The 27815-nt window shown below is 39.8% G+C and overlaps 1 protein-coding gene across 1 annotated transcript in view; it reads left to right on the top strand.

Moving 5' to 3' along the window:
- Positions 1-27815, top strand: part of CAMK2G (calcium/calmodulin dependent protein kinase II gamma) — a 254090-nt gene that overhangs the window by 160651 nt on the left and 65624 nt on the right. The window contains exons 3-6 of the mRNA XM_042458442.1: positions 2721-2780; positions 17837-17891; positions 18753-18818; positions 21876-21948. Coding sequence (XP_042314376.1) covers positions 2721-2780; positions 17837-17891; positions 18753-18818; positions 21876-21948 — 254 coding nt within the window. The remainder of the gene's footprint in view (positions 1-2720; positions 2781-17836; positions 17892-18752; positions 18819-21875; positions 21949-27815) is intronic.

Here is a 27815-nt window from a genome sequence, read left to right as displayed (position 1 = left end):
CTGGTTTATGTTTGGAAAACAGACTGGTAACCATTGCAGATGTTTAAAAAACTGATCATGGTCAACTGATAACAGGACTTCCCAGTGATGGAAACCACAAAACCTCCTTTTGAGTTTCCATTATGGAGCTAAGATGGTGCTGTTTCACATGGGCTTCTGTCCCGAGATTATTCTATTTTCAGTTGTCTTGTTTTCAGTTATTTTAATAAGTGTTTGTTGTCTATTTAGGTTGGCTTTTAAAAGCTTTGTGTATGTGTATCATGTGCTTTCAAGTTGTTTCTGATTTATGGGGACCCATCATGGGGTTTTCTTTGCAAGATTTGTTTAGAGGTGGTTTGCTGGTGCTTTCCTCTGAGGCTGAGAGGATGTGACTTGCCCAAGTTCATCCAGTGGGTTTCATGGCCGAGCTGGAAATTTACTCGTGTATTTTAAAAATTGTGTTTATCTGTTGTACATTGCCTTGTGGGCCATGACAGGCAGAGAGGTGATACATAAATGCTTGAATAGAATAGAATAAATAAACAAACCAAACAGACCAGAGCAAAAAGAGAGAGACCTTCTGTCTTCTGTTACTTTTTTCAGTTCGTTATGGAGAGAGAGCTTGTAGAACCCGTGAAAGAAAGAAATTGGCAGCATGAGCATTGTAGACTTCAGCCTGCTTTCTCAGAAACATTTGGCTAAATGCATACGAAAGCTCATGCTGCCAACTTTCTTTCTTTCAGTTAGTCTCAAAGGTGCTACAAGATCTTTCTACAAATTGATTTTACAGACTAACACTGCTATATCTTTGAATTATTCAGTTCAGTTCAGTTCAATACATTGGCCCCTTATCTGTGTGGGTTCTGTTCCTGACCCCCCGCCCCCACCTACGGATGAATAAAATTGTGATGCATTCATGGCTGCTGTACAGTAACTACATGTGCACATGACCATTAGCGGAAATGGGGCTATCTCTGAATGTGGATGCTTAAATCCGCGGATGGCAAGCTTGCAGTTGTGGAGGCTGGGCTGTATTTTCCCCTTTGGTCTTTCCTTTCCTTTTATTTTCTCTAGAAGCAGTTTCCCCTAGCCAAAATTATATCATACCCTAAGTGCCATTTCACCTTTTTTTCATTTATCATTTTAGTTTATGTTATTGTTCATTTTCCTTTGCTTTATATTCAGTCCTCATTTATTCTCCTCCTTTGTTTTGCAGTTAGCGTTGCTTTGCTCTGACTAAAACACATTTTAAAGGTTCCTATCAATGACAGATCAGCCCCAGCCGCATCCAATTGAAACAGACATAGAGAATACTCCAGAAGTATGTCCCAGAACATCTTGTAGTTGAATCTATCGTTTCCACAGAGGGCATAAATCAGTGTTCATTGACAGCTGATTTTTATTGCAGGATTCTTACAACATGGTTGTTGAAGAGGCAGTGATGATCTGTCTGTGTGCCTTCAAGTCACCTGTTGACTTATGGCAACCTCCATGAATGTCATACAGTTTTCTTTGGCAAGGAATACTCTTTGCCAGTTCCTACTGTACATCTGAAATGGTAGTAGGGATGATTTTCACTGAGGGGTAGAGGAATTGGCTGCCATATTAGCAGTAGTAAATTCTCATGGTTATTATTGGACAAAACAGTGAAGAATAAAAGTTGCATCAGTTACTATAGTGGTGGCAAAGCCACAAATCTCAGTAATAAGAAGGAAATTACAGTAATATCTCACAATGGAGTGGGGAGACATTATAAGTTTAGTGGCAACATGCAGAGGGCTACAGGAGGGGTCTCTGTAAGAAACATGCAACCTATGGGATGTGCGTTGTCAAGAAATGAAGGAAGGTTCAAGGCTTTGCAAAGTGTTGCAGAGCTGGGCAGACATCTGTTAGAATATCAGTGACTCTAAACCATAGGAACTCCAGATTTGTTGGACTTCGGATCCCAGAAATGGGCTTCTGGGAGTTGACGTCCAAAGCATCTGGAGGACCAAGGTTTGGAGACCACTGGGTTATATGTACATCTTGAAAAACTACCTTCATGAGCACTAGCCTGCCTATACTTTCAGGTTATCAAGGGAGTCTTCTCTCACTTAGCTGCCACCAAAGACAGTTCAACTGTCTAATGGAAGGGAAAGGATGTTTCCAGTAGTGGCACTGCCACTATGAAAGCAGTTTCCAGCAGGGCTTCATTAGCCCCCTTCTCTGGACTCAGATTTATTCCCAGCCATGACAATCTATTTTGTGACCTTGCACTAAATCTCAGCTTGCTTTGTGGGGCTTGTAGTACAGTTTGCCGAGAAAGTTGGAAACAAGAAATGTTTTATGTACATTATTATCTTACTATTATCCCACAGTTCTAGAATTGCATTTTGAGAGAGAGTGATGGCAAAGGAGGGAGGGAATGAGAGAAGGAATGAGAGAGAGAGATATGTTGAGAATAATGGCTTTTTCTAAAGCTACTATAAGTCTAGCTTTGAACCAGAGATTTCCTAATTCATAGCTTATGCTCTTAGTCATTATGTAACAGCAGCTCTATAAGCCCGGTAGTAACTTCTGTAGCAAGGTGGCAGCAGTTTTCATAGCTGAACCGAACTTTTCTTTTGCTGAAAATACATTGCCTTTTTTCAAGATTGGCTGCTTTTTATTTGTGATCATTCTTTCGTTGTGTCTGCCATTTGGTTCAAAACAAGGACCCAAAACAGAGGATGTTAACTAACGTTTTCTTTTCTTTTCTACAGATCACCAGAAACTGGAACGTGAAGCTCGAATCTGCCGATTATTAAAACATCCAAATATTGGTAAGTACTAATGCAACATGCCTTCAAAGGGGCATAAAGCTTGCTTGAGTTGTCTCTCTTGGGCAGAGGGAGCAGGTGTGTACAATGGAAACAATCATTTTGCTGGCTGCAGTTGATGGATAGGGGAGCTACTTTGAACTTAAGAAAATTCTTAGGTAGCCCACCTCTGAGGATGGACTGTTTTTATCTGTCCTCTATTTCAACAGATATTCCTTCAGAGAAAGCGCATTTCAATATTGGTCTCCTCTGCACATTTCCCTTCACAAAATGCTGTGCCCCTTGCTCCCCAGAGACCAAAAAATGTTTGAAGCCCTCTTGGCTTATGGCTGATACCTCCTCCCTGCTATTTTGTTCTGCTTGGGAACATGTATAATGGAGGGATATATTCCATATATAAGAACGGCCTTTCTGGCTCATAGCACCATCGCACTGGTTCTCTATTCTGCCTTCTAGAGAAACCAAACAGCTCCCTCTGCAAATTCACTAACAAGGCTTCAAGATCATGTATTTTTTCTGTTTGTTCCAGTTTTAATATTCAGGAGTATAGTTCTTCCCAAACCAGCAAGATGTGGCTATGCAGGCTGAGGGATTTTGGGGTTATCTTCCAATAAATTAATTTTTTCCAAACTCTGGTTCAGAAGTGTAATGCATCTGAGGTTCCATAAAGCTATCATGGCTGATAGAAACCTATCAACTGTGTATGTGTGTGCCATTTCTGGAGTGAAACATTTCCCACTACTGCGTGTTTCGATGCTAGCAAAGGTGGGCCTAGAAATAAATCAGCTGCCCTAATGAAGCTTGAGATTCCCAAGCTCTGCAAGTGGCAATTCAGTGAAAAGCTGAGGTAAAAAAATTAAAGTGCAGCAAAGCAAGTGGAGAGTTAAGATGCAGAAACATTGGTCAGACTGAGAAAAGCTTAAATATGTTCACCTTACCCATTCCTCCTATGCTACAGATGTAGCCTCCCATCCTCTATCTCTGCTTTTTATGTGTCATGGGACTGGATGTACTGTGTTTCCTGCTGAATGTGTAGCTTCGCTCACAGGGAGTGGTTCTTTAAACTGACTCTCCAAGGCTGTGTGCTATAATAGAACCATTCCTTACACACAGAGCCATTGATGTTCTGCACAAGCTCTTAAGCGGAGGACTTGTTGCTTGACACATCATGCCTCAAATGAACTCTTGGATCTATCCCCGCTTCCGTCTCTTGGCTCCTCTCCCTGAGCGTTCCTTTAAAGGCTGCATTCAAAAGATCCTGAAGTCTTTAATGCAGAGTGCCAGCTCCCCAGCCCTTTGACCACTAGCTTCTGAATACAGCAGATCTGATAATCTTTAGTTTTACGCTATAAATCCCCTTGTCTGTGGCTGGAGGGCCACTCATTCCAGGTCTGAGTTTCCATGGTTTTCATCCTGTGAGCAGGTTTATTTCCTCTCACTCAGAGGATAATTACCCACTTGGAGGTTTTGATCAAGGACTAAAACCCAGTGGCGAGATCGTGGGAACAGCTTCAAACTGAATTGTAGGGGAAAATAAAAATAAAGTTTAGTTCCTGACAAAACTACTGTTTACCAAACAGCAACAGAATAGTTGTACATTCTTTAAATCATGTGGAATTTTCCCCATCATGTCCCATTCATTGTCGTTCAGCTTTCAAGGCTGTGGAATGCAGGGAGAAAAGGCTCATTTTCCTTTGCTGAAAAAGACCACCTCTGTTTGGCTATACTTTGGAAGCTTTGTAAGACTAAGTGGTCAGTGTTGCATTTATCGGTGTGTGTGTGTTTTGAATCACATCTACCTTAGTTCATGACTGAACCTTCAAAAGAAACTTCAAAATAACTAATTACAGTTAATGAATTACTTGTAGTGTGTTCTTTTTTGGGACCACCAAGACAGTTGCAGTTATTGTAATAATCAGGGAAAATGTAAATCCTTTTGCACTGTAAGTTAAGAGTTTTAATTACTTTCATAGTTATATGTGTGTGTGTGTGTGTGTGTGTGTGTGTGTGTGTGTGTCTTCACTAAATGGCAGAAGAAGAATATCAGTTGGTTCACATTCATGCTCTGGTTTGTGCTGTACCTCATGTTCTACTGTGAGTGTTAAGGACTAGATTATGTGCCACAAGCCAGTGGCTTGTAATACTCCATTTTTTTTAAAAAAAGAAAAGAATATGAATGAAAGTTAGCCATTTTAAGTGCTCCTGAGAAATAAGAAAAGAAGCATTTTTAAACGTTAATAACTGTAACAGCCACTAGCTACTTAATGGACCTTTGAACAAAAACAGTGATGGGTTACTTTTCCAAATTCAGGACTGCAGTGAAGTACTACCAGCTGCATGCATCCTTTTAAAACGATTGGTCTGATCTTATGGCCATTTACTTAGGCATGTTTTATTGAAATCAGTGAGTTCAATACACACACACACACACACACACACACACACACACACACACACACACAGAGTACTTATATAGTATGCCTGATTGTGTTGCATACCAATGGGCATGGCTAGCTTTAAAATTCCCATTTTCTTGTTCAGCTTTTGGAACAATTAAATATGAGATGTTCTGTTGTTAGTATATTTTTGCTTGCTCACTCCCACTCTTATTTCATTTGTTCATTATGCATTACATCCCTGTTTCCAGGCCAGTCGGTCATCATAAATGACAGGTAATTAGTTTACTGAGAAGAAAAATCAGCAGTCCTTCTTATGATAGAAATTTTACTGCTATCTTTTTTTAAGGCTTATGAATCCAGTGATGCAGTTTCTGTTGTATGTGTTGTTGGGTGATGTCCAAACTTGTTAGAAAGAGCACAGCAAAATCTGAATGACAGTCTTGAATTAGTAGTATCAAGCAAAATGGGCCACTTTCAATTAAAAATATTCACTGAAGCACACTGTTTTGGGTGAGGGCAGCAGAACAGCTCTACAGTGTTTTTCCAAAACATCAACAGTCCAAATACACATACTAAATTAGAATCCAGAGAGAGTATGTTTGTGAACTTTCTCTAGACTCATTCCCTTCTTTGGCAAACAGTTAAGTGTGACTTAGTCTGGGCAGAAGAACGTTAAGATAGGGTCCTCTGCTGACCCATATTCTGAGACAAGGGTGCTGTAACTAGTGTCTACAAAGATGGGCACAGTCTAATGTGATGTACGCTCACAGCTTACCCTTCTCTCTCATTTTCAGCATTACAAGAATATTCAGTTAGTCTGAAACTGAGTATAAGAAGAGGGTGGCCTTTTTAAAAAAAGAAATGTTACAATTAGAATTCCATGTTACACATTCCCTATAGTTTAGGGGATAAATCTTTAACAATACTTTCTACACTGCCAATTTTTAAAAGTTTCTTCCTCTAGAAACAAAGTAAGTGGTCCCTTGTCTGAAGTTTTTCAGACTTACGCTTAAAATTTTGATATATGCTGAAGTTAACACTATCATTTACAAAGTTTCATTATCCTCTCACTTTGGACTTTACTCTCTAAGATACTAATGACTGCTCTAGCTCTGAGAACTTGCACCATAAATGTGGGATATTTCAAGATAGAGAAATAGCATCCAAGATAGTGCTGTGGGGGACGTGTGGTTCTTCAGATGTTGTTGGACATCAACTGCCAGTGGTAAGGACCAATAGGAGTTTCAGTGGAGCAACATCTGGAGGACCACATAATTCCATATCCAAATCTAAGGACTGTTCTTATTTTTCATTCTGAGAACTAAAGTATCAAAAGACCTTTTGCATGTTATACTTTAATCCTTTCCCAGTGCTTTCTTTAAACCACTTCCTTTGTTTCTTCTACAGGGCCTTTAAGAAAACATATTCAGGGATAGCCATATTGGCCATATAGCAAAGTGCTGTAACATCCAAAGTCAACTAACAGTGATACTTTTATTCAGCCAACCAAAACGCATATCATGTATTTTGTGCATTTTGGTTGGCTGAATAAAAGTGTCGTTATTTTGTAGATTTAGGGTCTTTAAGACTGCATATCTGAGCATAAGAATTTCAGTAAATATTGCTTTGTATTATCATAATTGCAAAAGGGCATGGCTTTGATAAGGAGGAATTTATTTGAATTAATAGGTTCATTCTCTAGTTTTAAAATAGCTCAGACATTGTACAAAGAAGAAGCATAAAACAGTGCTAGGTTATGTGTGCTTTAGTTATTTACTCATGGTTGCTTGTCCTGTTGATGTCGTTGGGAGTAAAATGTGGACTCCCATCAGCTGCAACCAATTCATGATTTAAAACAAGGCAAGCATGCTAAAAAATAAGCAGCACCATAACTTGTGAGTCCAAGCAGTATATTTTTTAAAGAAATTAAGTAGCAATACTAGCACAGAGTATTAGCTAAAAAACCAATACTGCGACATCAATTGACATTTGTAGGGTTTCTTTTCCTTTTGAATTGGATTGGCTGGATAGCAGTTAAGGTTTAACTGTTATTAAGAGTTGGCTTCTTAAGTCACTGTTGCCATTTTTCAGTCATGTCCTATTCAACTGAACACATGTCACTGCTTTGTTTTTGTTTCACAAAGCTGCACCACTTCCAGGCTAGGCAGATGGTTGGCCACCTTGTTGCAGAATCTGTGCTTTGAGGAGCATTGTTCCACATTTCTTTAGCATTTGGGTTAGCTCAAGAAATCAGATGATTTGGTACCCTTCTGAAAATTGATGCTACCTCTGCTATCATTCCAGCTGCAAAGAGGTATATTCCTTGCAATCACTGTAAAATGTGAAGGTTGATTATGTACCTGCTTTTGACTTCTCTGCCATAATTTGGGCACTCTACCCTGAACATACTTGATCTCATCTGCTTTTGGAAGCTAAATAGGATCCGGTGTAGTTAGCACTTGGAGGGAAACTGCCTGGGATTACTTGGGAAGACTAAGAACAAGTCCTGTCTGAAACCATGGCGAATCAATACTCATCAGAGTTGACAATGCCTGGCTAGGTGGGCTGAGTGTAATGCGGCCCCTGTGTCCCAAATGGGTGTCTGCTTGCCAGTGTAAACCAGCTTCCCTGTCTCATACTTGATGCTCCGTGGGGTGTTCCACTTTTCCCGTGTGAACCTGTAGTTGCAAGGGAAGGACATACGACTGTTCACTTAGATCTTTTTGATAGTAGACACAGTTCACTGTGTTCTCAGCTCCTGTTTTGAATAGTTGTGCCTTGGAATGGCCACACAGCTGCTGAAGAGAAGCCTGGGTTGTCATGGTTCCAGGAGCTGTTTCTATTTCTCATTCCCCTTCCCTTTTTGGTGACATCCAGCCCCCTCTTTAAAAAAAAACCCCACTTCCCATACAAAGGAGAGGGTGGCTCCTGTGGGGAGATTGGAACAAGCTGCTCTTTTTAAGAAAAAGAAGAAAGAGAATCTGTGGAGGACAGTTTTGATCTACACAGAATTCCCTCATTTTGAATAGGTGGAGAGTGGGTGAGGATGAGCTTTTGTGGTGCATTCGAATATTCATTTTTTGGGATCTAGAAGAGACCCAGTCTTTTTGTTTCTCTCCTTTGTTTTAGTTCAGCTTTATAGCTGCTGAGGAGCACTGTGCTTTTGGATGCTTTCTCTGATGTGTTTGTCCTTATTTTTTCTCCTTATTTTTCCTTTCCCATTTATCTTGGAGAATAATTCCCATACTGAGAGCACAGTCTTCTAATTGAGCCTTTTGGGTGCTCTGTGATTACTTCTTCTGGTCCTTGCCGGCAGTTAATATCTTGACAGCTCAGCATCTCCGTGCTGCTTTTGGCTCTCTTAGTGACCTTCAAAGCTTCTGTGGCTGTTGAGCTGTATTGCCAGAAAGGAGAAATCTTGGGATCATGAGAGCCATGGGCTGTTTATACTGCACTGGGCAGACAAAAAAGCAATTCCGCAATTTTAAACCCCACAAAAGAAGGCAGTGCAAATGCTGAATGTCTGCTGTCTGCTAGAACCCACATGATGAATGAACAGGAACCCTCAATTGTATGTGTCCATATATAAATAGGTACCCATAAAATTCTATACAGTACAGTTGAGTTGAAATGCAAGACAGAGATACTGTGAACTATAAGGGATGGCATGCACAAAATGTGTGGGTTTTTCCTGCACAGAAGCATTATTTTTTTTCTTTTTTCCCCTATGGGATTGTAGATTTGTGTCTATAGTCAACTCTCTCTCTCTCTCTCTCTCTCTCTCTCTCTCTCTCACGCACACACACACAACTTTATACGACTGGTAAAAATAACTTTAGTCCTGGACATTAAACCCCACATGAAAGTGATTTTATCTTTAAGAGGTCATAGGATTCTTCTTTGTTTTGTTTTGTTTTTAATTACCAAAAATGAACATGTGTGTTTGTGGAGCTTTAATTGCAAAATTTGAATTGCATTTTGGGGGGAAAATCTGTCTGATTAAATGGAAGCATAATTTCAATTGACCCAAAGGTTCTAACCACATAGCCGATTTCACCACTGATGCTCTAATTTTAATAATATGTTGCTAAATATCATGGGTTAAATCTACCCAAGGATGGTTTTGTGGTCAAACGAAACAGACTAAATTGGAAGATCTTAGTATCATGATTCTGAAAGGCCTGCTGTCTTTCATTTTAAGAGCATTCCTTGAAATATGTGGGAGCCATAATTGTGTGTGTCTTGCTAGCTTACTGTATTATACTTTTTAGTCTTCCCTTTTGCTTCCATTTCCTACTTTGCTGATGATTTCCATTTGTTAATTATGCTGTGCAGAAAGCTGGTAACTAAAAGTGTTCACAAATCATCATCCTGTTTTTGAAAGTGGAGCATTCTGTTCTGACTGGCCAGAAAGTATTTTTGGTGCTAGAGTGGAAAATGCAGTGTCTTCCTCCACTGTCTTCCGCTGGGACATTATCTTATACATTGAAATAAATGAGGGGTGCACAAAGGCAATATCAATGGTAGTTTCAGCATGTCACTCCCTTGCTACCCTTAATGTCCATAATTCTCCAGTGTTCCCTTTCCGTGTACTTGTGGCTTCTTCATTTGTTCCTTAGATCTTTCTCCACCTTAATCCATGACTGTATTTGTTGTCATTTCTTTTTACATGAAGAGCCATCAGTGTCTCCATCTTTGTTCAAAAAGAGAATCTCAGTTTTGAGTTTTGAGAGGTAGACAGTGAGCGTTTTTGTTATGGGAGACATAAAATACAGTGCTCCCAGTTCAAATTTGGTGTGGCTTAGGTAGGGTGTAGGACCTATGTGTCAAGAGGGTTAATCCAAAGGGACTAGTTAATAGTGGTACACAGTGTCCTGTTCACTAACCATCCTTATGTCACCAGCTACCACTCCTGTGAACCCTGCCATTAGCTGTTCAAGCAGATGATTTATGAAGGATTATTTGTATTGCACTCGCTAATGCTTTCTAATAGCAAACTTTTAATTAAAAAGAAAGTCTTTCTGGAAGCAGTCTCAGCAGCTGCAGCAAAAATTCTCCACGTTTTAATATAATTAGGAAAAGGCTGGGGGTAGGAAGCTAAGCTGCCCTTGACAGTTGTATCTCTGCATTTAACTCCTACTGGGAACCTGCATCATGGTATTTTATAAGTGAGAGTGGCAATGGATTGCTGCTCAACCTGTTGTTGAAGAAGTGGTGGGGCAGTTCCCAGCCTTTCCATGTGTGTTCTAGCTCTTTTGGGATAATGAGCAGTTGGGAGAAAATGGTGAGTGGGTGGCATCCATCTGTTTCAATTTATGTATCAGTTGCATTGCTGCAGATGATCACATTTGCTTTGCCTTCTGTCAGGCTGTGTGTATTCTATATTTGTTGTGATAATATAACCTTAATGCTGATTGTAGTATTTTGGGGAGGGAGGGAAACAAGTTGGAGCAATCATTCTCATTGTATTTCTTTTATCACCACTTATTTTGCTACTGAGTTCAGTAGGGTAGCTACCTCCCTTCACCCCCCAGCTATAGTGGTGGCAGCGAGAGAACCATTAATGATACTCTGTGAGATGCAGATGCTTCCTAATGGCTGCCTGGCATATGCCCAGAGATGAGGTTAATGTTGCTGACTCTGGGTACCTGGCATTTATTCAGAGTGTCTCGTTGCAAAAGGATTCCCCAGAGTAATTTGGAGGCTGCAGCACATAAGTCTTCTTTTAAACCAGAAAAGAATGCTAGAGTTACTGCACAAAGGATTTGAGATGCCCATTGCAAGAATGCCTTTGGCTGTGCATATCATCACTTGTAGTTTCACTTAACCCAAATGTTTCAGAGAGACTGCAGTACTACTAAAATCTGGGGCATGTGACAGAGACTTCTTGAACTTCAAGGTTGGATTTGTAAGAATTAGAAGAGGACACATTGAAACTAAGGTGGAGATAACAGAGGAATATTTGAGATGGAAGCAGGTTATCAGGCCTTGTTCTAATTGAGCAATAACAGAGTACATAATGAGCATACTAAATGGGGTTTATTTTATTGCTTATAGTATGGTTTCATTCTCCTGTGGCTCAAATACAGTTAAAAGCACTAACATTTCAGGAAGCCAAAGGTATGTCTGCCCTTTGCATGAATAAATAACCTTTACCAAGTCAAAAGGTCCCTTTGGCTGTTTGTCAGGGATTGCTTCCAAAGGGGTCAGGCGAGTTTGCTGGAGCAGAGTGGGGATAGATGGTGATGACTGGTTTGGATCATGTTGCCTGATACAGGAAATATTACCCGTAGTCTTAACTGGCTTTGCTTATTTTCAATAAATGTTTCACAAAGCCAGAATTGGCTTCATAATACCATGGTGTCATCCTGTTCATTGGATTATTCATGTTACTACACAAGAGCTGCATCCACACTGCAGAAATAATCCAGTTTGATCCCACTTTAACTGCCATGGCTCATTGCTATGCAATTCTGTAAAATGTAGACATTTAGCCTTCTCTGTCAGAGAGCTTGGGTGCCACAACAAACTACAATTTCTGCAGTGCAGATGCAGCCAACATTTTTTGTTTTTGCTTTCTCCTACATTTTATTTATACCAGTTCAAAAAAAGTTACAAATAAAGAACATGGTGGTGGTGGTAGTGTCTACCTTCAATGTACGGTGACCCTAAGGCGAACCTATACAATGTTCTTCTGGAGTTGAGAGTATGTGACTCAGTCACCCAGTAGGTTTCCATGACTGAGTGGGGAATGGAATCCAATGCTCAATCCACTGCACTATGCTGGCTTTCAAGTTAACATACCTCACCTGAAATGTATACTTTCGGATTTCACAAAATCCTCATATATTAGAACTAAAGTATTATCTGAATGTTGTAAACCTCATATTATAGGAAAGGACCGTAGACATGTATTTAAAATTTAAATTATAGCTTTCACAGGATTGCTGAAAGAAAACCATGAAATGAATTTGAAACAAGTCAGCTTGGGTCCTCCCCGCAAAAAAACTTCTTTCAGTCTTCTCATTTTGGCCATTCTGCACATTTTCATGAGCTAGTGTTTCTAAGTAAGAAGGTTGGAAGTTCACTACTTGCTTACCATAATTTTGGTGGCCAGAGAAAGGTTCCATAACATCTTGAGATGTTCTGCATGTATGGTCTCTTCAAAGTAAACTCATATAGTTAATGGATATAATAGCACTTCATATCTAACTTTTGTGTTCCAAGGAATAAAGAACTTTCTTCCAGCTAACAGCAGCTTGCCCACATTCAGACATGTTCAGATATTGAAGAAATTTGCATTGAGCATGAATGCTTATATGTGTTACAGTCTTTCCTCTAGCAAGCTCAAAATGGTACATGGGTTTTCCACTCCATCCTTTATCCTCATTGCAACCCTGTGAGGTCCATCAGGCTGAGAGGGAATGACTAGACTAAGGTCACCCAGTGAGTTTCACAGCTTACTGAAGCTCCCTGTTCTAAATATCAACTCTATCCCACACTTCCCAACCTTTATTTTCCAAGGAGTATAGAACAAACACATACTTTCATTGGTTGCTCCTGGCTATAATTCTGTAGCCATCCATTTAATCCCTTATAGTCATTTTAGGAAATGGTAAGAGAGAGACTAAAAATAAATGTCTCAAACATTTTACTCACTGGAAGGGACTCCAGTCTCTCAGTAAGTTTGATGTCTCTAGCTATATGTTTCTTTCTATAATGGTGTACAAGTCTTACAGATACAGCTGCACCATCAGATAAAAGCATTATCTGGCAGTTATATTTTCATAATAAAATGCATAAACTCTGGCACAAAACTTGCCCCTTTCACAATTGCTGTAAAATGAGCTGAGTGGTTAACTACAACCCCTAAATCGCTTTCCTAGATAGTATTGGTAGTATTGGCGCATATGTCAATTTGTAATCATTTTCATCATTTAGTATGTTCATCCACTTTGGAGAGTCCTTTTGAAAGTTCTCCAGGCTGACCTTTCTGCGGTTGGAACAAGTTTTTCTTTAGTGAGGAATGCTTATTCTCTGCTCCTATTGAATTGTGGCCATGGTTGTAAATATTGTATATACTTGACTATAAGTCAACTTCATGTATAAATTGAAGGCCAAAATTATGGATTTTAACCCATGGATAGTTGAGGGTAAAACTTAGGGGCATGTAACAAAGGATCTAAATGATGAAGCAAAGGAAAACAATGCCAAAGAACTTAAAAAATTCCAATAGACATAACTGTTTGTGCTCACACTAAAGCCTGTATGGATAAGAGAATAGAGAGAAGCCAATGCTTCCAGGATATATAATAGTCTTCCCTGTCACCAGGGGATAGTTCCTGCTTTGTTTTTTGTTAATAAGAGTTAAGGTACAATACTTACATTTACCTGTGGATAAGTTGACTAAGGGTTTTTTGGGGGGGATCAATTTTTTGACTTAAATTTCTAGACTTATACATGAATGTATACAGTAATTCTTAAAATACCATTGTTGTTCCTGTGAAATTGTGGAAAATAGTCTCTTGTGATGTTCTTCTACATATGCTGCTGTATAGCATTGCAACAGGCACTCCTTCACCCAGATGTAATGGACATATTCCTATTTGAATAGGACGCGCAGGTAACCTTTATGCTCAGGATCTCTTTGGGAAAGTTTTCTACACTTTTATTAACCAAAGAAAGCAGAAATTACTATATAGGTACCAGAAACAAGGAAATAAATAAAAAGACATATGCCTTTATTTCATTTTCAGCCATCATTTTAAATCTGTAAATTTAAAAAAATTTTTTTTAATGAAAATTGTAAAATAAGTGTAAAGTTAACTGGCAGTTTCAGCAGATGGTCAGAATGTTAAAAAGCAAGGAACTGATTAATTCTGGGTAAATATCCATTAGCAGAAGGCTTTCTGATGTCATTTGGGTTTTAATTTAATATTGTCTTACTGGAAAGAGGATTCAGGGCAAGAAGGTCTGCAGCAATAAAACACACAAGAGCAAGAGTAGTGTAACCTGTTGTAAGTCCACAGTGCAGAAATGCTCTCAGGATTAACACTGCATTAGTTCAGCATGCCAAAGAAGATAAAATAATAAATGTCTTGATAAAACTGCAGGAGTATTAAAAGGACTTCATATACATTTTCAGCAAATCTCCTGACAGTCCTGCAAGGTTGGTCAGTCTTTTTAACTTTAAGATGATTCTGAGGTTTGCCTCTGCTCACATATTGAATTCATAATGGAGGTAAGACTTCCAGTAGGTCTTCAGACTGTGTTTCACTTAGCTATTCTGTTACACGTTCTCCGAAAGAGATGAACAAACATTCAGGAAGGAAGTTATGATATGGGTCTTTACACAACTTCCCTTTCCCTGCCACAGTGTTTGTCTGCCTTTCTCTCTCTCTCGCTCCCCTTTTCTAACACTGGTTTTACTTTTTCATGTTCATGTTTGCTTTTGGTGCACTATAGTCAATCAGGACAGTTGGTGTGTTTAGTTAATTTTTAGTAAGCTAAAAAAAAACTTAATTAGGTTTACATTGCAAGATGATTTTAAAAATGATTATGTTTGTATTAAATTTCTAGTTAAGTTCAAGTGAAAATCCTGCACTATCAGACTGAAGCTGTGATTTTTTCCTTCCCATCCCCCCCCCCCCCCCCTTGTTTTTTGGTCTTTACGTCCCATGGATTTCAAGTGTTTCTGCAACTTTCTGATGTCTCCCAGAATGTATAGATATAAGAAGTTTCTGGCTTCAGTAATATAGATTATCATGTTTAGAAATAGGATGGAGGGGATGGGGGAAATCAGTTACTGAGACTGATGAGTTCAAGAGTTCTATGCCACCAGTACTGCTCTTGAGGTTTGAATCTTGTGCCTAAAAAGGGTAATTGAAGGACTGGCAAAAAGCAAGAAAGTATTTTTCAGAAATCCAACAGAACTGGGATCTAAGTAAAGAAACACCTGTGAAATGTAAAGTTTATTAAAAAAATAAAATAAAACAAAAGTATTGAGTTGTCCCTTTCGTTAAAAAAATTGTAACTGAATTAATAACTTAATTGATTTTATTAGTTAGTTGATATCATTAACCAGTAGACTACCTTATTAATTGAAGTGGGGGTGACTCACAAATAGATGTTTCACTTTCCTTCCTTGGACATTGAAAAAGTGATATTCCTGCACATTCCTTTCTGTGTCAACCCTACCTTTAGTAGTATGTCCCCTACCTTTAGTAGTATTAGTTGCAGCTGTAGTTGTTAACTGCCTTCAAGTCACCTTCGACCAATGATGACCTTATGAACGAAAGACCTCCAAGTCACCCTATTCTCAACTGCCCTGCTCAGCTTTTGCAGATTCATGGCTGTTGCCTTCCTTTTAGGATACTCCAATATGTGGCTTAATTTTGCAGTTTATCACACTAGGGAGATCCAAAAAAAAAAACCCCACCGCACATGTGGGAGGTTCATCAGACAATGTTGCAGTTAAAGTGAAATAACGTGAAGTTAAACCAAATGCAAGGCAGAGAGAACTGGATCTTCCTGGAAATAAAAAGCTGCCGGTTTTCTTTGCTTTACTTCCAGTTTAACTTCATGTTACTTCATTTTGGGGGTCATTATGTGTGATAAGCTTCCCACATTTGTGGTTTTTTTTTTAAAAAAATCGAATCTAGTTTAAATCCCATTTTACCACACACCGGAACGGCAACAATGGTGCCAGATGTTCCAATTCCATTCCTGATCCGTTCCAGAGGAGGGAATTTTCGGGAACACCTCTGAACAGTTCCCAAAAATCGCCTCCTCTGAGATGGATCAGGAACGGAATGGAAACGTCTGGTGGCAGCAGTGTTCCGGCGTGCAGTAAAATGCATCCTTGGCCCTCTTCCGTTCCCATCCCACTCCCTTTCGTTCCACCCCCATCATGTCCCTGGGGGCAATGCAATAAGCTTATATGTCTCACTCACTTTTACATGGAACCTAATCCAGATTCTACATTTCTCTTGACCTTTGAAGTCCTAGCATCCCCATCTTGCCTTGCTCAAGCAAGTGTCAGAAATCAGCAGTTACTTGAGCAGAGAGTAACAGGACCTATATACTTTGCTGGCTTGCTCTGACTATGACAGAAATGCAAAGTTTTCTCTTCTTTCTGAATTTCCATTTTCATTCTCCCTTTGTGCTGACCTTTGCATTAGTCTTGTGCCTCCACTTCTTCTGTGCTACCATGCAACCTATTTTTAGCCCCATGTTACAGACAGTGACAGTTGAAGGGGGAAATTGATTGAGGTTACTGGGGGGGGGTTTCAAGGGGGTTTGGGTGTTAGTTAGTAAGGTGCAAGTGATAATAGCTTTGATAATGTGGGCACAGTGATCAGCAGCATGGCACTGGGGAGGGAGGTTTTAGACTTCCCATCATATCATTTTCCTCATTTAAATTGTTCATGTTGGTGGTGGTATATGCCTTCAAGTCATTTCTGACTTATGTCACTATTTGCAGTACAAAGGGAAATGTATAATTATCATAGTGGCTTTGGAAAATAACAGGGAAATAGTACAGTGGAAGGGGGGACCCTCCCTCATCCCTGATAAGAGTGAGAGAAACAAAAGGACTCAAGAGAGCCTTGGTGATGGGTTCTAGCTTGTTATCCACTTAGGGGCTTGACAGACTGCACCAAAGGGGTGGCCAGTAGCTGCCCTTTCCCTAGCTGGATCAGTGCCACAGCTATCTCACACCACAGCTCCGATCCGGCCTTTTGAGGGCGCAAAAAGGAGGCACAAAAAAGCGGCTCCTTTGCGTCCTCAAAAGGGCGCCATAGCTACCGTGGCACAGATATATGGTGCTCCTTTGGGGCTGCGTCACTTGAACACAGCACCAGAGGCTTGCCATGACACTGCGTGCTGTCTGGAGAGGTGCATGGCATCAGGATGCCCTGGGGGGCGGAGTTGGGCATGTATCATCAGAACACTACGTCCCGACTCTGCCCCCAGGCTGGCCTTTCAGGCCGGTCTGTAAAGATCCTTAATGTCCTAAGATTGTATCATGTGATCCAAGTCTAATCCCTATCAGCCTATAAACTTGAAAACCAGCATGGTGTAATGGTTTGAGCTTTGGACTATAACCCACTGGGTGACCTTCAGTGAGTCACACTCTCCTGTGATAAGGTCGCCATAAGTCAGAAACAACTTGAAGGCATGCAACAACAACTGTTGCTTTCTTAGTCTTGGCTTCCCATATAAAATATGGCAAGTTTCTTAACATCCTTAGTAAACCATAAGTTGTTTAGTATGTACATGACTTTTGAATACTATTAAGAGGGGCATCTCAAGCTATCTAACTTGGCAGGGAGCACCAGCTGATGGCACCAGCACCACTCCATGGACCATCACTTTGAGTAGCACTGTTCTAAAGAACTACCTGAGCCCTTGTGGTTTAGTAGTTATTATTAACCTAGTAGCAATTTTCTATAGCAGCAATGCATAATGGAAGGATAAAGCTATTAAAGAAGCAACAACAACTGCTTGGTTTTAGAAAGGGGAGACTCCCACTAGGGCAGCCTCCCAAAAGCTTTGGTGCTGGTTTTCCATTGGTGTTGGCCTAGATCTCAAGGGTTTAAATTTTGCCTCTCTTGCCTTGTTCCTGAGTCTCTTGATTCTATCTCTCTTTGTTGTTTTTAGTGCGGCTCCATGAGAGTATTTCAGAAGAAGGTTTCCACTACCTCGTCTTCGATCTGTAAGTGTTTTCTATTTGGCTTTGATCCTTCATCACTGACACAAATGTGTGGGTTGTAGAAAGAGTTGCTAAATAAAACATGTTTTTGGAATTGTTCTGCTTTCTCCTTCCATTCTGTTCTTTCAACCCTCTCTGCATAGCAGTATCAGTCGATATGCTCAGGGCTATGTCTTTTAAATTCAAAGCAAAACAAAAATAAAGTTACCTAAATCTTATACAAGAAATGCTGAATTCTGTAGCCTGTATAAATTACATATCAAGATCTGTCTAATTTCTCTTGTTTTGCTTATCTTTTATAATGTTTACCATCTGCCTCCTTTTATAGACTGAAAAAAAATCTTCATGTCATTCTTCCTGTTCCTAAACATCGACATATTTGCAGAAACTGAAATTTATTTTTTCCGTTTCCTACAGCCATCTGCGTAGGCTACATTTTAGGTGGCTTTCCAGACCACATTCGTACAATGTCACTGTGTTTCTTGGATAACACTGGCTTTCAGTTGAAATCAAAAACTTTTGCCTACAATGAGAAGGAATAGCTGGCAATTTCAGCCAAGCAAAATATCTCAACTTGGCTTAAAACTGAAAGTATACACCAAGAAATACATTATTTATTTTATTTTTTGCTATAATATGGCCTCTGGATTGTTTTTAATTCATTTTTACTTTATGCATCTTCTATCAAGCAGTCTCAACAGCTGTTCTTAGCACTTGAACTTCTCTTATGTGTGAGTTAAATCTTTTTCAATATTTCTTTTTAAAGGAAAGTCTGATGAAGTGGAATCTTCTAAGTCTTTTCAGCTGGAGGTTTGATTTCTGAGTGTGGATGTTTTTATCCTCATATCTTGCATTTGGTTTCAGGGTCACCGGTGGGGAACTCTTTGAAGATATTGTTGCCAGGGAATACTACAGTGAAGCTGATGCCAGGTAATAAAATGTACCCTGAAATGCCTTATGATTTGGATTGGCCACATTGGGTTTTGCTCATTTTTTCTGGAGTTGAGAATTGTAAACTATGTATTTTCATTGCACACCCTATTAAATGCAGCTTACCCTGTACCATTTTCCCCTAATTTGCCCCTGTTTCCAAGCCAGGAGTGAGAATCACAAGCCCCTCCAAATTATATTGGACTGTAACTCCCAGCATCTCTCACCATTAGCTACCCTGACTAAAGATGCTGGGATTGGAAGTCCAGCGACATCTGGAGGTCTGCATGCTTCCCATCCCTGCCTTAAGAGAAGTGAATGCTTTGGTGTTCTTTAGTTTGAATTTCTATCACTTTATCAGTAGCCTCAAACCTTTACTACCACATGATTGATTTCTTTTTAGAAGATATACTGTGGCTGTTGCATTTTCTGTATCTACACTTCTGCTATGAAATTGGCAAGGTTCACAGTTGCTTGCATAAAACAAATCTAAGAGCACTTCACAAAGCAGCCAAAAAGCATTGAGGTGTTCAGCATGGCAAAGTGTAGTTTAAATGAGAAGTAAACCTACCTTTCTAACAAGCCTTATCTTTGCTTTGTGGCTTTTCCACCTTAACCTGTGCAGACTTCTCCCTCACCTGGATTCTGGGACTCATTGATATGTCACTAATGTAACATTTCTAGAAAGGTGCAGCAGAATACTGGTCGAAAGGAATCGAAAGTCAGATCAATTCACGTATCCCTCCTCTCCCCTCCCCTCCCTGCAAAACTGAATAAACTGAGTAACAGAGTAATCTGCAGTCATGATCAAAGTAGGTTGCAGTTGCAGAAGAGCAGTTGTACCACACTGTAGTATTAGCAGAGCTTCTAAGTTCTGATGATTTATAGATTTCCTTCAAATCCTATCAAGTAAGCAAGCAGTTCATGTGCAGTGGTGACTTCAAGAAATGGGAAATGCCATCGAAATGATAAAACAGGTGGTAGTCTTTATAGTGAGAGAGAATGCAGTCAGTAAGTTCTGCTAAATATGTGTGAATGAGAGGAAGATCTGGCTGTGACTTTAATGGCCAAGGAAAGGTGTCAGCTTACTAAAGGAAGCTCAGTTATTTCCTTTTTTCTGTAGACACAGCTCTATGGGACATGCCAGAATCCATGCTCACTGTCCCCCTTTCTTGGCTTCATTGTGAACTATTTGGAGGAAAATCCTCCATTCTACCAATTGTACATCTGCGTCAGTTGGAAGGAATCTGACAGTAAAAGGGGCAAAGATTTCAGTGTATCAGGCTACTTATGTGAAAGCAGTCTATCCCAGACTTGTATTTTACTCCAGAGTGGGTTTTTTTAAAAAGAGCTGATAACCACCTTTGTACCCCTTCCACCCTCCAGTGACTTGTTGGGGAGTAAGGAGGAAAAAGGAAGTCAGATGCCTTAGGCTTTGAGGGTGGAGAGAATGAATTCATGCTAATGTCCCTAGCTGACCATTTTCTACACTGACTTATCTCTTCTCCCACTTGGACAGGTCTAACATTGCCCTGCTTGACTCATTGCTAGCTTGTCCCCCAGCTGCATAGAGCTGCATTCCAGAGCAGTCTGAGAGAGTGAGCAAGTGAGAGTGGAGTTTGTGCCAATCTGACCTTCCCTGGGACTCATTGCGCTTTTGCCATTTTTGGCCAGAAAGTCTCCTGCTGTGGATTTGGCTCTCTTGTAGTTGTTGTACAGATTTTTCTTTTCTTGTTCTGGGATTGAAGAGATAGTCACAGAGTGGCTTACACTGCCAGCCCCTTTAGTTGGGTGGTGGAGAGTGACATACCTTGTACTTTCCCAGAGTACAGCCTCTGTCCTCAGTACTTAAAAGGAGTACATGCTTCTTGCTTTACCAGCTGGTTTCCTCTGTGTATTCTGCTACATCCGCTATTACCTTCAAGGAATTCTTTTCTTTCAGTCTTTCTCCCAGAGTTGCTATATTTATTGTATGCATTATAGCATTCTTTGTGAGAATAAAAAGGTGGATTTCCTTTTTTGAAAAGAAAAAGAAAAAAAGCAAGTTTGCGATACACATCCCCCTTTCTGCCCTAAGCAAAAGGATTTGTACTCTGATGGAGCTGACCTCTCTGCCTCCTTCAGTGTCAAATTACCATGGGAGGGTTTAAAGCCTGTAGACTTCCCAGGTGTCTTACAGGAGCTGATAAGATGCAAACTCCTTTGTACATCAAATAAACTTTCTTGTGTGCTGTGAGTCTCTTACGTGCCAGCTGCTGTGTCTGCTTCGTTCCAAGTGCCTGGAAACCTCTATCAGGTTGATGAGCTTTCCCAGAAATCTCTATGTGTGTTGCCTTGCACACACGCAGTGTGGGTGTAGTGTTGTCCTGACATGAGAAGTGTAAATGACAAGTTGCTCCGCTTTCTGCAGTATTACTGCAGAAAGAAAGAAATGAAGGCAGCAGATTTTCCCAGAGCTTGCAGGAAGCATACTGAGTGTGTGCTGCTTGAAGATGGAAATAAGGGAGCTAAAAATGCAGGCTAAGTGGGCTTCATACTTAAAAGGTGCCCAACCCCTCTCTGCAGACGCATCATCATTGTAATGTGCTTGCATTTGTTGCTACTAAAAGCTTTCCATCCTGGCAGCTTCCCAGTCTGACTGTTACAGGGGAGGAGGCTGCTTTTTGATTAAAGCATCAATAGAGCCTTGCCAAATGGAGGCCAGTGCAACTTCCCACTCACACTTTTGTGGGGTGTATGGGTCTCTCCTTTGGGGTCCTGTGAGTGAAGTGAAAGCACTGTGGTGTTTCCAAGCACTTCTGAGAAAAAGTGGATTGAAAGGCAAAAAATGATGCTATGATCTACACCATCTAGAATAGCATAGGCACATAAAAGTAGATCCATTTGAAGTGTCTCTTATTTGCTAACAGCATTTTATCTACTATTGAAACTTGAATCTACTGACCTTGTTTTAAGTGTGTGCATTGTCTAATGTGTGGGGAGCCTTGAGAGAGAAGTATATTACATATTCAAGAAATAAATACACTAATGAATAACATTTTCCCTCCTATTCTGCAGCCACTGCATTCACCAGATTTTGGAGAGCGTCAATCATATTCATCAACATGATATTGTACACAGGGACTTAAAGGTAATATTCACTTTCAGGGGAAGTATGTTTTGAGGCTTTGGTTGGTGGAAGTAGAGGCTGAAATCTTATTGATGCATTGTGCCAGAGTAACTACACTGGCATAAGCAGTGGAGGTGGTACTAATGCCCTAGTAACTGACAGTTACACTAATGCAGTGCTTTGAAAGGATTCTGTTAAGAGCCTGAAAGAAGACTGTCACATAGCCTCTCTCTAACTATCGTTATTTGGTTAGCCTTAGGAGGCTCATCTGCATTATTATCTTTGTCCTCAATGATTTTTAATTTAATATGCTTCTCTCCTGCAAATGTTGCCATCACTCATAGAACCATACATTTTCCCATATTAACTCTGTGCTTGTCTTAGGAGTAGTTGTATTCTTTGTATTTGTGCCAGGGCATAACTTTATGTTTCAGCAGACAGCTTGAATTACCTCCAGGACTTGGCAATTATAAATGGTGTGCACACAGGCCATTGTGCATAAGTATGAGCTCAGGTGCAGTAGCAATTTAGATGAGAGGAGGTTCTTTAAAAATTGAAGTAAAATGAGAGTGAAGCCAGTCTTGACAGTGCATCTGTCAAATACATGTCACAGGGGGGGAAAGTGAGTACAGAGTGGATCTGTAAGTGCTGCAGGGATCTGAAGGCAAATGTACTTAGAGCAGAATCAACCTAAACAGAAAAAAAAGGGGGGGTCTGCAGTGCAGGCATATGGTGTTGGAAGCTCCTTCATTTGCCTAGAGAGCCTGGCTGTGAACCATGCCATCTTATTATACCCATAGCATTCTTTATCAGATGCCTGTCGTCCCCCCCCCCCCCCCCCCGCATCCATTATCCATTACATAATAGACCCAGGAATCTGTGAAGGAGAGCTTGTTTTTTGAGAAGATTGGACAGGTTGGTTTTATATTTATATTTTAGTGGGATATCTGATAAAACTGTGGCAATATATTTGAGACTCAAGAAGTGTTTTGTTTTAAATCTTAATAGACATCCTTTATGTATGTGACAAAATTTGTTTGCAAAACATTCCAGTGTAGCTATCAATATCTCATGCCTTTTCCTGGCAATTACTTATTCCAACTTTTGTTCCTGTAACCTGTGTTCCACACCATTCTGAAGTTTAGAAAATATCAAAATATTCAGATCCAAATCTGAATTGCAATTCCAATTGCAATTCTACAGTATGGATTATGTTACTGATTAGACAGATGTTAGGATTGTGACATAACTCTTTGCGGCTATTTTGAGCCTGTTCATAAAGAGGCGTTACAAACCGCCACTTTGTGGCGGTCTGCCGGCGCTGCTCTTTGCTCCGCGAGGGAGTCGGAGCATACAAACCGCGCGACTCCCTCACGGAGCAAAAAATAAGCTCCAAAATGGAGCTTCTTCCTGCGGCGCCATTATGATGTCGCGAGGTGCCCATGGCACACCCGCGACGTCATAACTGCCACGATCCGTCTGGACGCTATGCATCCAAGACGTAAACATGGAGGCGGCCGTGTGGAACAGCCGTTGCCATTTGTCATGGACTGAGTCCGTGATAGGGAAAGGGGCTTCTAGAAGAGACACCCCTTTTTTAAAATGGGACGTCCTGAGGACATCTGAAATGGTGGTCTATAACCGGCCAAAGACTGTTGTCTATACTGTACTATGTTTTAGCAAATACAAAAAAACCCTCCATTCATTTACATTTTTATTACTATCTCTTTATGTAGATGGAGGCAGGTTATTCACACCATAGATTTTTACATTTTTTTAAAAAAAAAGTCTTCACAATGATGAATACTTTATTTTCAGTCCTTATCCAGATGATCCCTCACATGAGAGTTACCTTTATTACAGTAATTTCACATTGGGTTGATGTTTTCATCGAGTTACTTGCTACCAGTCCACTATCACTTTTCAGGACCCCCTTGATGTGAAAGCCCCTTCAAATGTATACAGTCAGCCCTTCTTATACAGGGATTTTTTATGCATGGATTCAAGCGTACATGGTTTGAAAATGTTCAAAAAAAGTATAAATTTCAAATATCAAACCTTGATTTTCCATTTTTTATAAGGGACACCATTTAGCTATGTCATTATATTTAATGGGGCTTGAGTATCCACGGATTTTGTTATCCACGGGCATATTGGAACCAAACCCCAGCGTATAACAAGCGTCCACTGTATATGGAATCCCTCTCCCATTCTGCACCATTTAATGCTTCCTTAAATCAAACCACATTCAAAATTTTATTGCCAGTTCTCCCAAATGGAGAGACTCCTTTGGAATTCCTCTTTGAAAGATCATCTTTGCAATCCCATTTTTGCATTTATTACTCTGAATAATATGGTGCCACCTGCAAACTTGGTCACCCCACTGTTTATATAAACCACTTCTTATACCCCTCCTTTATGATTATGCATTTTTCTCTGCTGCCTGTGTTGCACTGCAACAGAGAATGGTGTGTGTGTATGTCCTTAGTTTGCATGTGGTGAAAACTTGGACCAAATTTCCTCATGAATTTGCTCCTAAATAATTTGCAGTGCACCAGAGTTCCACAGCAGGTAATAAAAGTTCATTGGCAGACGAATCAATGCAGACAAAATTCTCTGCGGGTAAGAGGTTTGAAAACTACTGGCTCACTAGACTATGATCTAGTGAAAGCTGCCAAATGCATTTTGTGGGCTTTTTTCTGTCTTCTTCAGCAGTTGTCTTTTACCACTTAAAATACTTCAGTTTCTCATCTGAAGTGTATGTTCAGTGGGCATCATTCATAGCTTATTCACTCATTAAGAGAAATGTTTTATGCTTGCATTAAATTTTTAAGATCCCCAAGCCTTCAAATTCGGAACGTGAGCCAGCAAACCTCTTATAGTTAGTTACAAAACCAAAAAAATTAAAAGTTTATATTTAATAGGAAAGCTCCCAGGCCTGTTACAGACTGCCAAAATAAAGCTGCTTCGGGTCTCTTTGGAGGCATGCTATTTAAATGATGCATGGGTCCTAAGAGTCCGGAGGTCACGCCAAAGCCACACTCCATTCCTAAGCACTGGAGTGCAGCTTTGGTGCAGCTTCCGGATTCTTAGGATGCATGCATCATTTAAATAGCATACCTCCAAAGAGACCCGAAGCAGCTTTATTTTGGCAGTCTGTAACAGGCCTCAATCATCTTTTTTGGTTCCAAGAAAGATTCAGTGCAGCAGTCTGCTAACCATTAGTTGTGGAAGGTCCTGCAAAATAATAGCAGGGAAGTTTTTTGAAGATTTTCCCTGATACCTCAGTATGATTCTCTAAGAAGTATCGCCTTAACCAAAGAAGTATCTCCTTAACCAAAATACTGTATACTGCCTTCCTATGAATGCATGCTGGATAAGACTGGCATTATCTTAGGTTTTCCTGATCTTGAAACTGAATAGGTAGAATGCCTTAGAAAATAAAATACATATGAAAGTGTAGAGTCAGATCTTGGGCAACATCCAGTCACTAAAGCAACCTGCAAATTTCTAACATGGATGCTGTTGAGATGGAATGGGCTTTACCATAGAACAGCCATTTGCGTGAGTAAAATACTCGTGCAGTGCCATAAACTATTGCAGAATGTGTTTTTTGGAGTGGATTATTGCAAAATAATATAAACACACAGTAAGAATATGCCCTGCCGTGAATGCTGCATCAGGTAAAATTGGTCCAAAATAGAAATGAGCATCATTGTGGTGGCTATTTACCCACCAATCTTATAAAGAGCCCTTCCATTTGACAGTGATGATTTCACAGCTCTGTGAAGGACTTAAAAGCTTTCCATAGTAACTGCTTTTGCATAAAGGTAGAATCCTACTGATGCTATTATTTTTATTTATTTATTTTGCCATCTTTCTCCTGAAAAGGGACTGTGAGGGTTCTCACAGATAAAAACAGTTTAAAACCTTACAGTCAACATTTAAAAGCAATTAAAATCATCTCTCTAAAACAATATGAAATTACATTCCATATACAAAAGGTAAAAAAACATACATAGAACACGCCATATAAATGCTCCTACAGAGCCTGTGAGTTAATAGCCCTTTGTTTTTCCTATGTTGTAAGCTGATACATTTGTCTCCACAGCTATCTCATATTTCCATTAATATGACTCAGATTGATTTTGATGTGTAAAAAGAGGTGTAAAAACTGGACATTAGTCTACATGGGATTATTTGTGGCCATAAACTATTTCTAGAGGGACAATATGAACAAGTGGTATGTCAACTAGGTAGGGAAGAGTGAACAGACGTCATGAGGAAAAACTAGGTAGCTGTGAATTAAGAGCACAAAAGTTCTGGATTTGCACATTAGAGCAAATTCAAATAGCCTTGAAATGCCAAAAAGCTTTAAAAGAAAATACCAAGTTGTGCCGCTTAGAGCTTGAAAAATCCTGTAAGTCATTGGTCTTCCTCGTAAGAGATTTACATTAGTGCTTGTGCATCAGTACTGTGCATGTTTGTGTATAAGTTGGCATTATGTATACATCGAGGGCAGGCTTTGGGAACAGGTTTATGGATTTTGATATGACCTGTGGATAAGTCAAGGGTGCCAATGCTGCCATCACATCCCCACTGCTCCTCTCGCCTCTTGGCACTCCTTTGAGAGGAATCGCCAAAGAGACACACTATCCTTTGAAATCCCAGAGTTTCATCTCATTTCTGTGCAGCTTTATTAGTTAGTCCCCTCTGCATTTGGACCAAGCTCTGCTAGCAAATAATAGCAGAAGTTACCTGCCATTTGTAAAGATAACAGCCCATCCTTAGGCCCAAGTCCTTTATCTGATACCTGATGCTGACTACTGTGTGAGCTCTTTTACTTTGTCATTTGAATTAATTAAGTGTGGTTTTAAAAACAAGACATCCAAGTACAAGAACATAATCACTAATTGAGCCTAAACATTAGATATTGATCCTCATAACTCCTACTGATCATCTGTTTCAGTATCACACTTCAGTCTAATCAGGAACTTGAAATGATGCTTCTGAACATTCTGCCAAAGCATTCTTGCCAGGAATATAAGGATTCTAGTTTTCTCTATCTCAAAGTGGGGGGCAACTACAAATCATATGGCAGTAATAGGAATTGGCATACCTTCTCCTAGTGGAGAAGTGGGTCTATCCAGTGAACTGTTTTCAATGACATTAACCTTTGCCAAGGTAAGGTCATTTTCAAAATTTGTAATTTCAGAGCACAAATGTTTTTGACATGGAAAGAGTGGGATTGCACATTACTAATGCTAATATGGCCATTGTCTTTGGAATGAAGGTGTTTTTATTGGAATGGATCATCAGAGCAACCTCCCACTGAAGTATCATGAGGAACAAATGTATAAAATCAAGACTTGTAAACTACTGTGTAAATGTATTTTTATGTACAGCATTTCTCTTGAATTAACTAAACCGTTATGCTCCATTGCATGATAGGTTCAGCATCTGCTGTTTTGTTTGTTTGTTTTTAATGTTAATCCCCCCTCACACATATGAAATAAGATTGATTAAGTCAATCAGCTGTAATAATCCGTGTGCAGAATTGTGAAATGCATCAGAAGGATGACATGTCTTCAGCTTTGGTATGTGGCATCTAGAGAACCACACAGTAACAAATCTGCTTGTAGCTTGCAAATATCTTCCATGGTATAATAATAATAATAATAGTAATAGTAATAGTAATAGTAATAATAATAATAATAATTATTATTATTATTATTATTATTTATGTTTCCCTGCCTCTCCTAAAGGATCGAAGCGGGGTTACAGACTACTAAAATCAATACATACACTCTAAAAACACAAAATGTTACATCTATACAAACATCAGTAAAATACAACAATCCAACAGCATCCAACATCCAAGGGTAAGA

The sequence above is a fragment of the Sceloporus undulatus genome, chromosome 3 (genome assembly GCF_019175285.1).
Source record: "Sceloporus undulatus isolate JIND9_A2432 ecotype Alabama chromosome 3, SceUnd_v1.1, whole genome shotgun sequence".
NCBI lineage: Eukaryota > Metazoa > Chordata > Lepidosauria > Squamata > Phrynosomatidae > Sceloporus > Sceloporus undulatus.
Note: the sequence above shows the minus strand (reverse complement) of the source record. Positions and strands in the feature narration are given on the sequence as shown.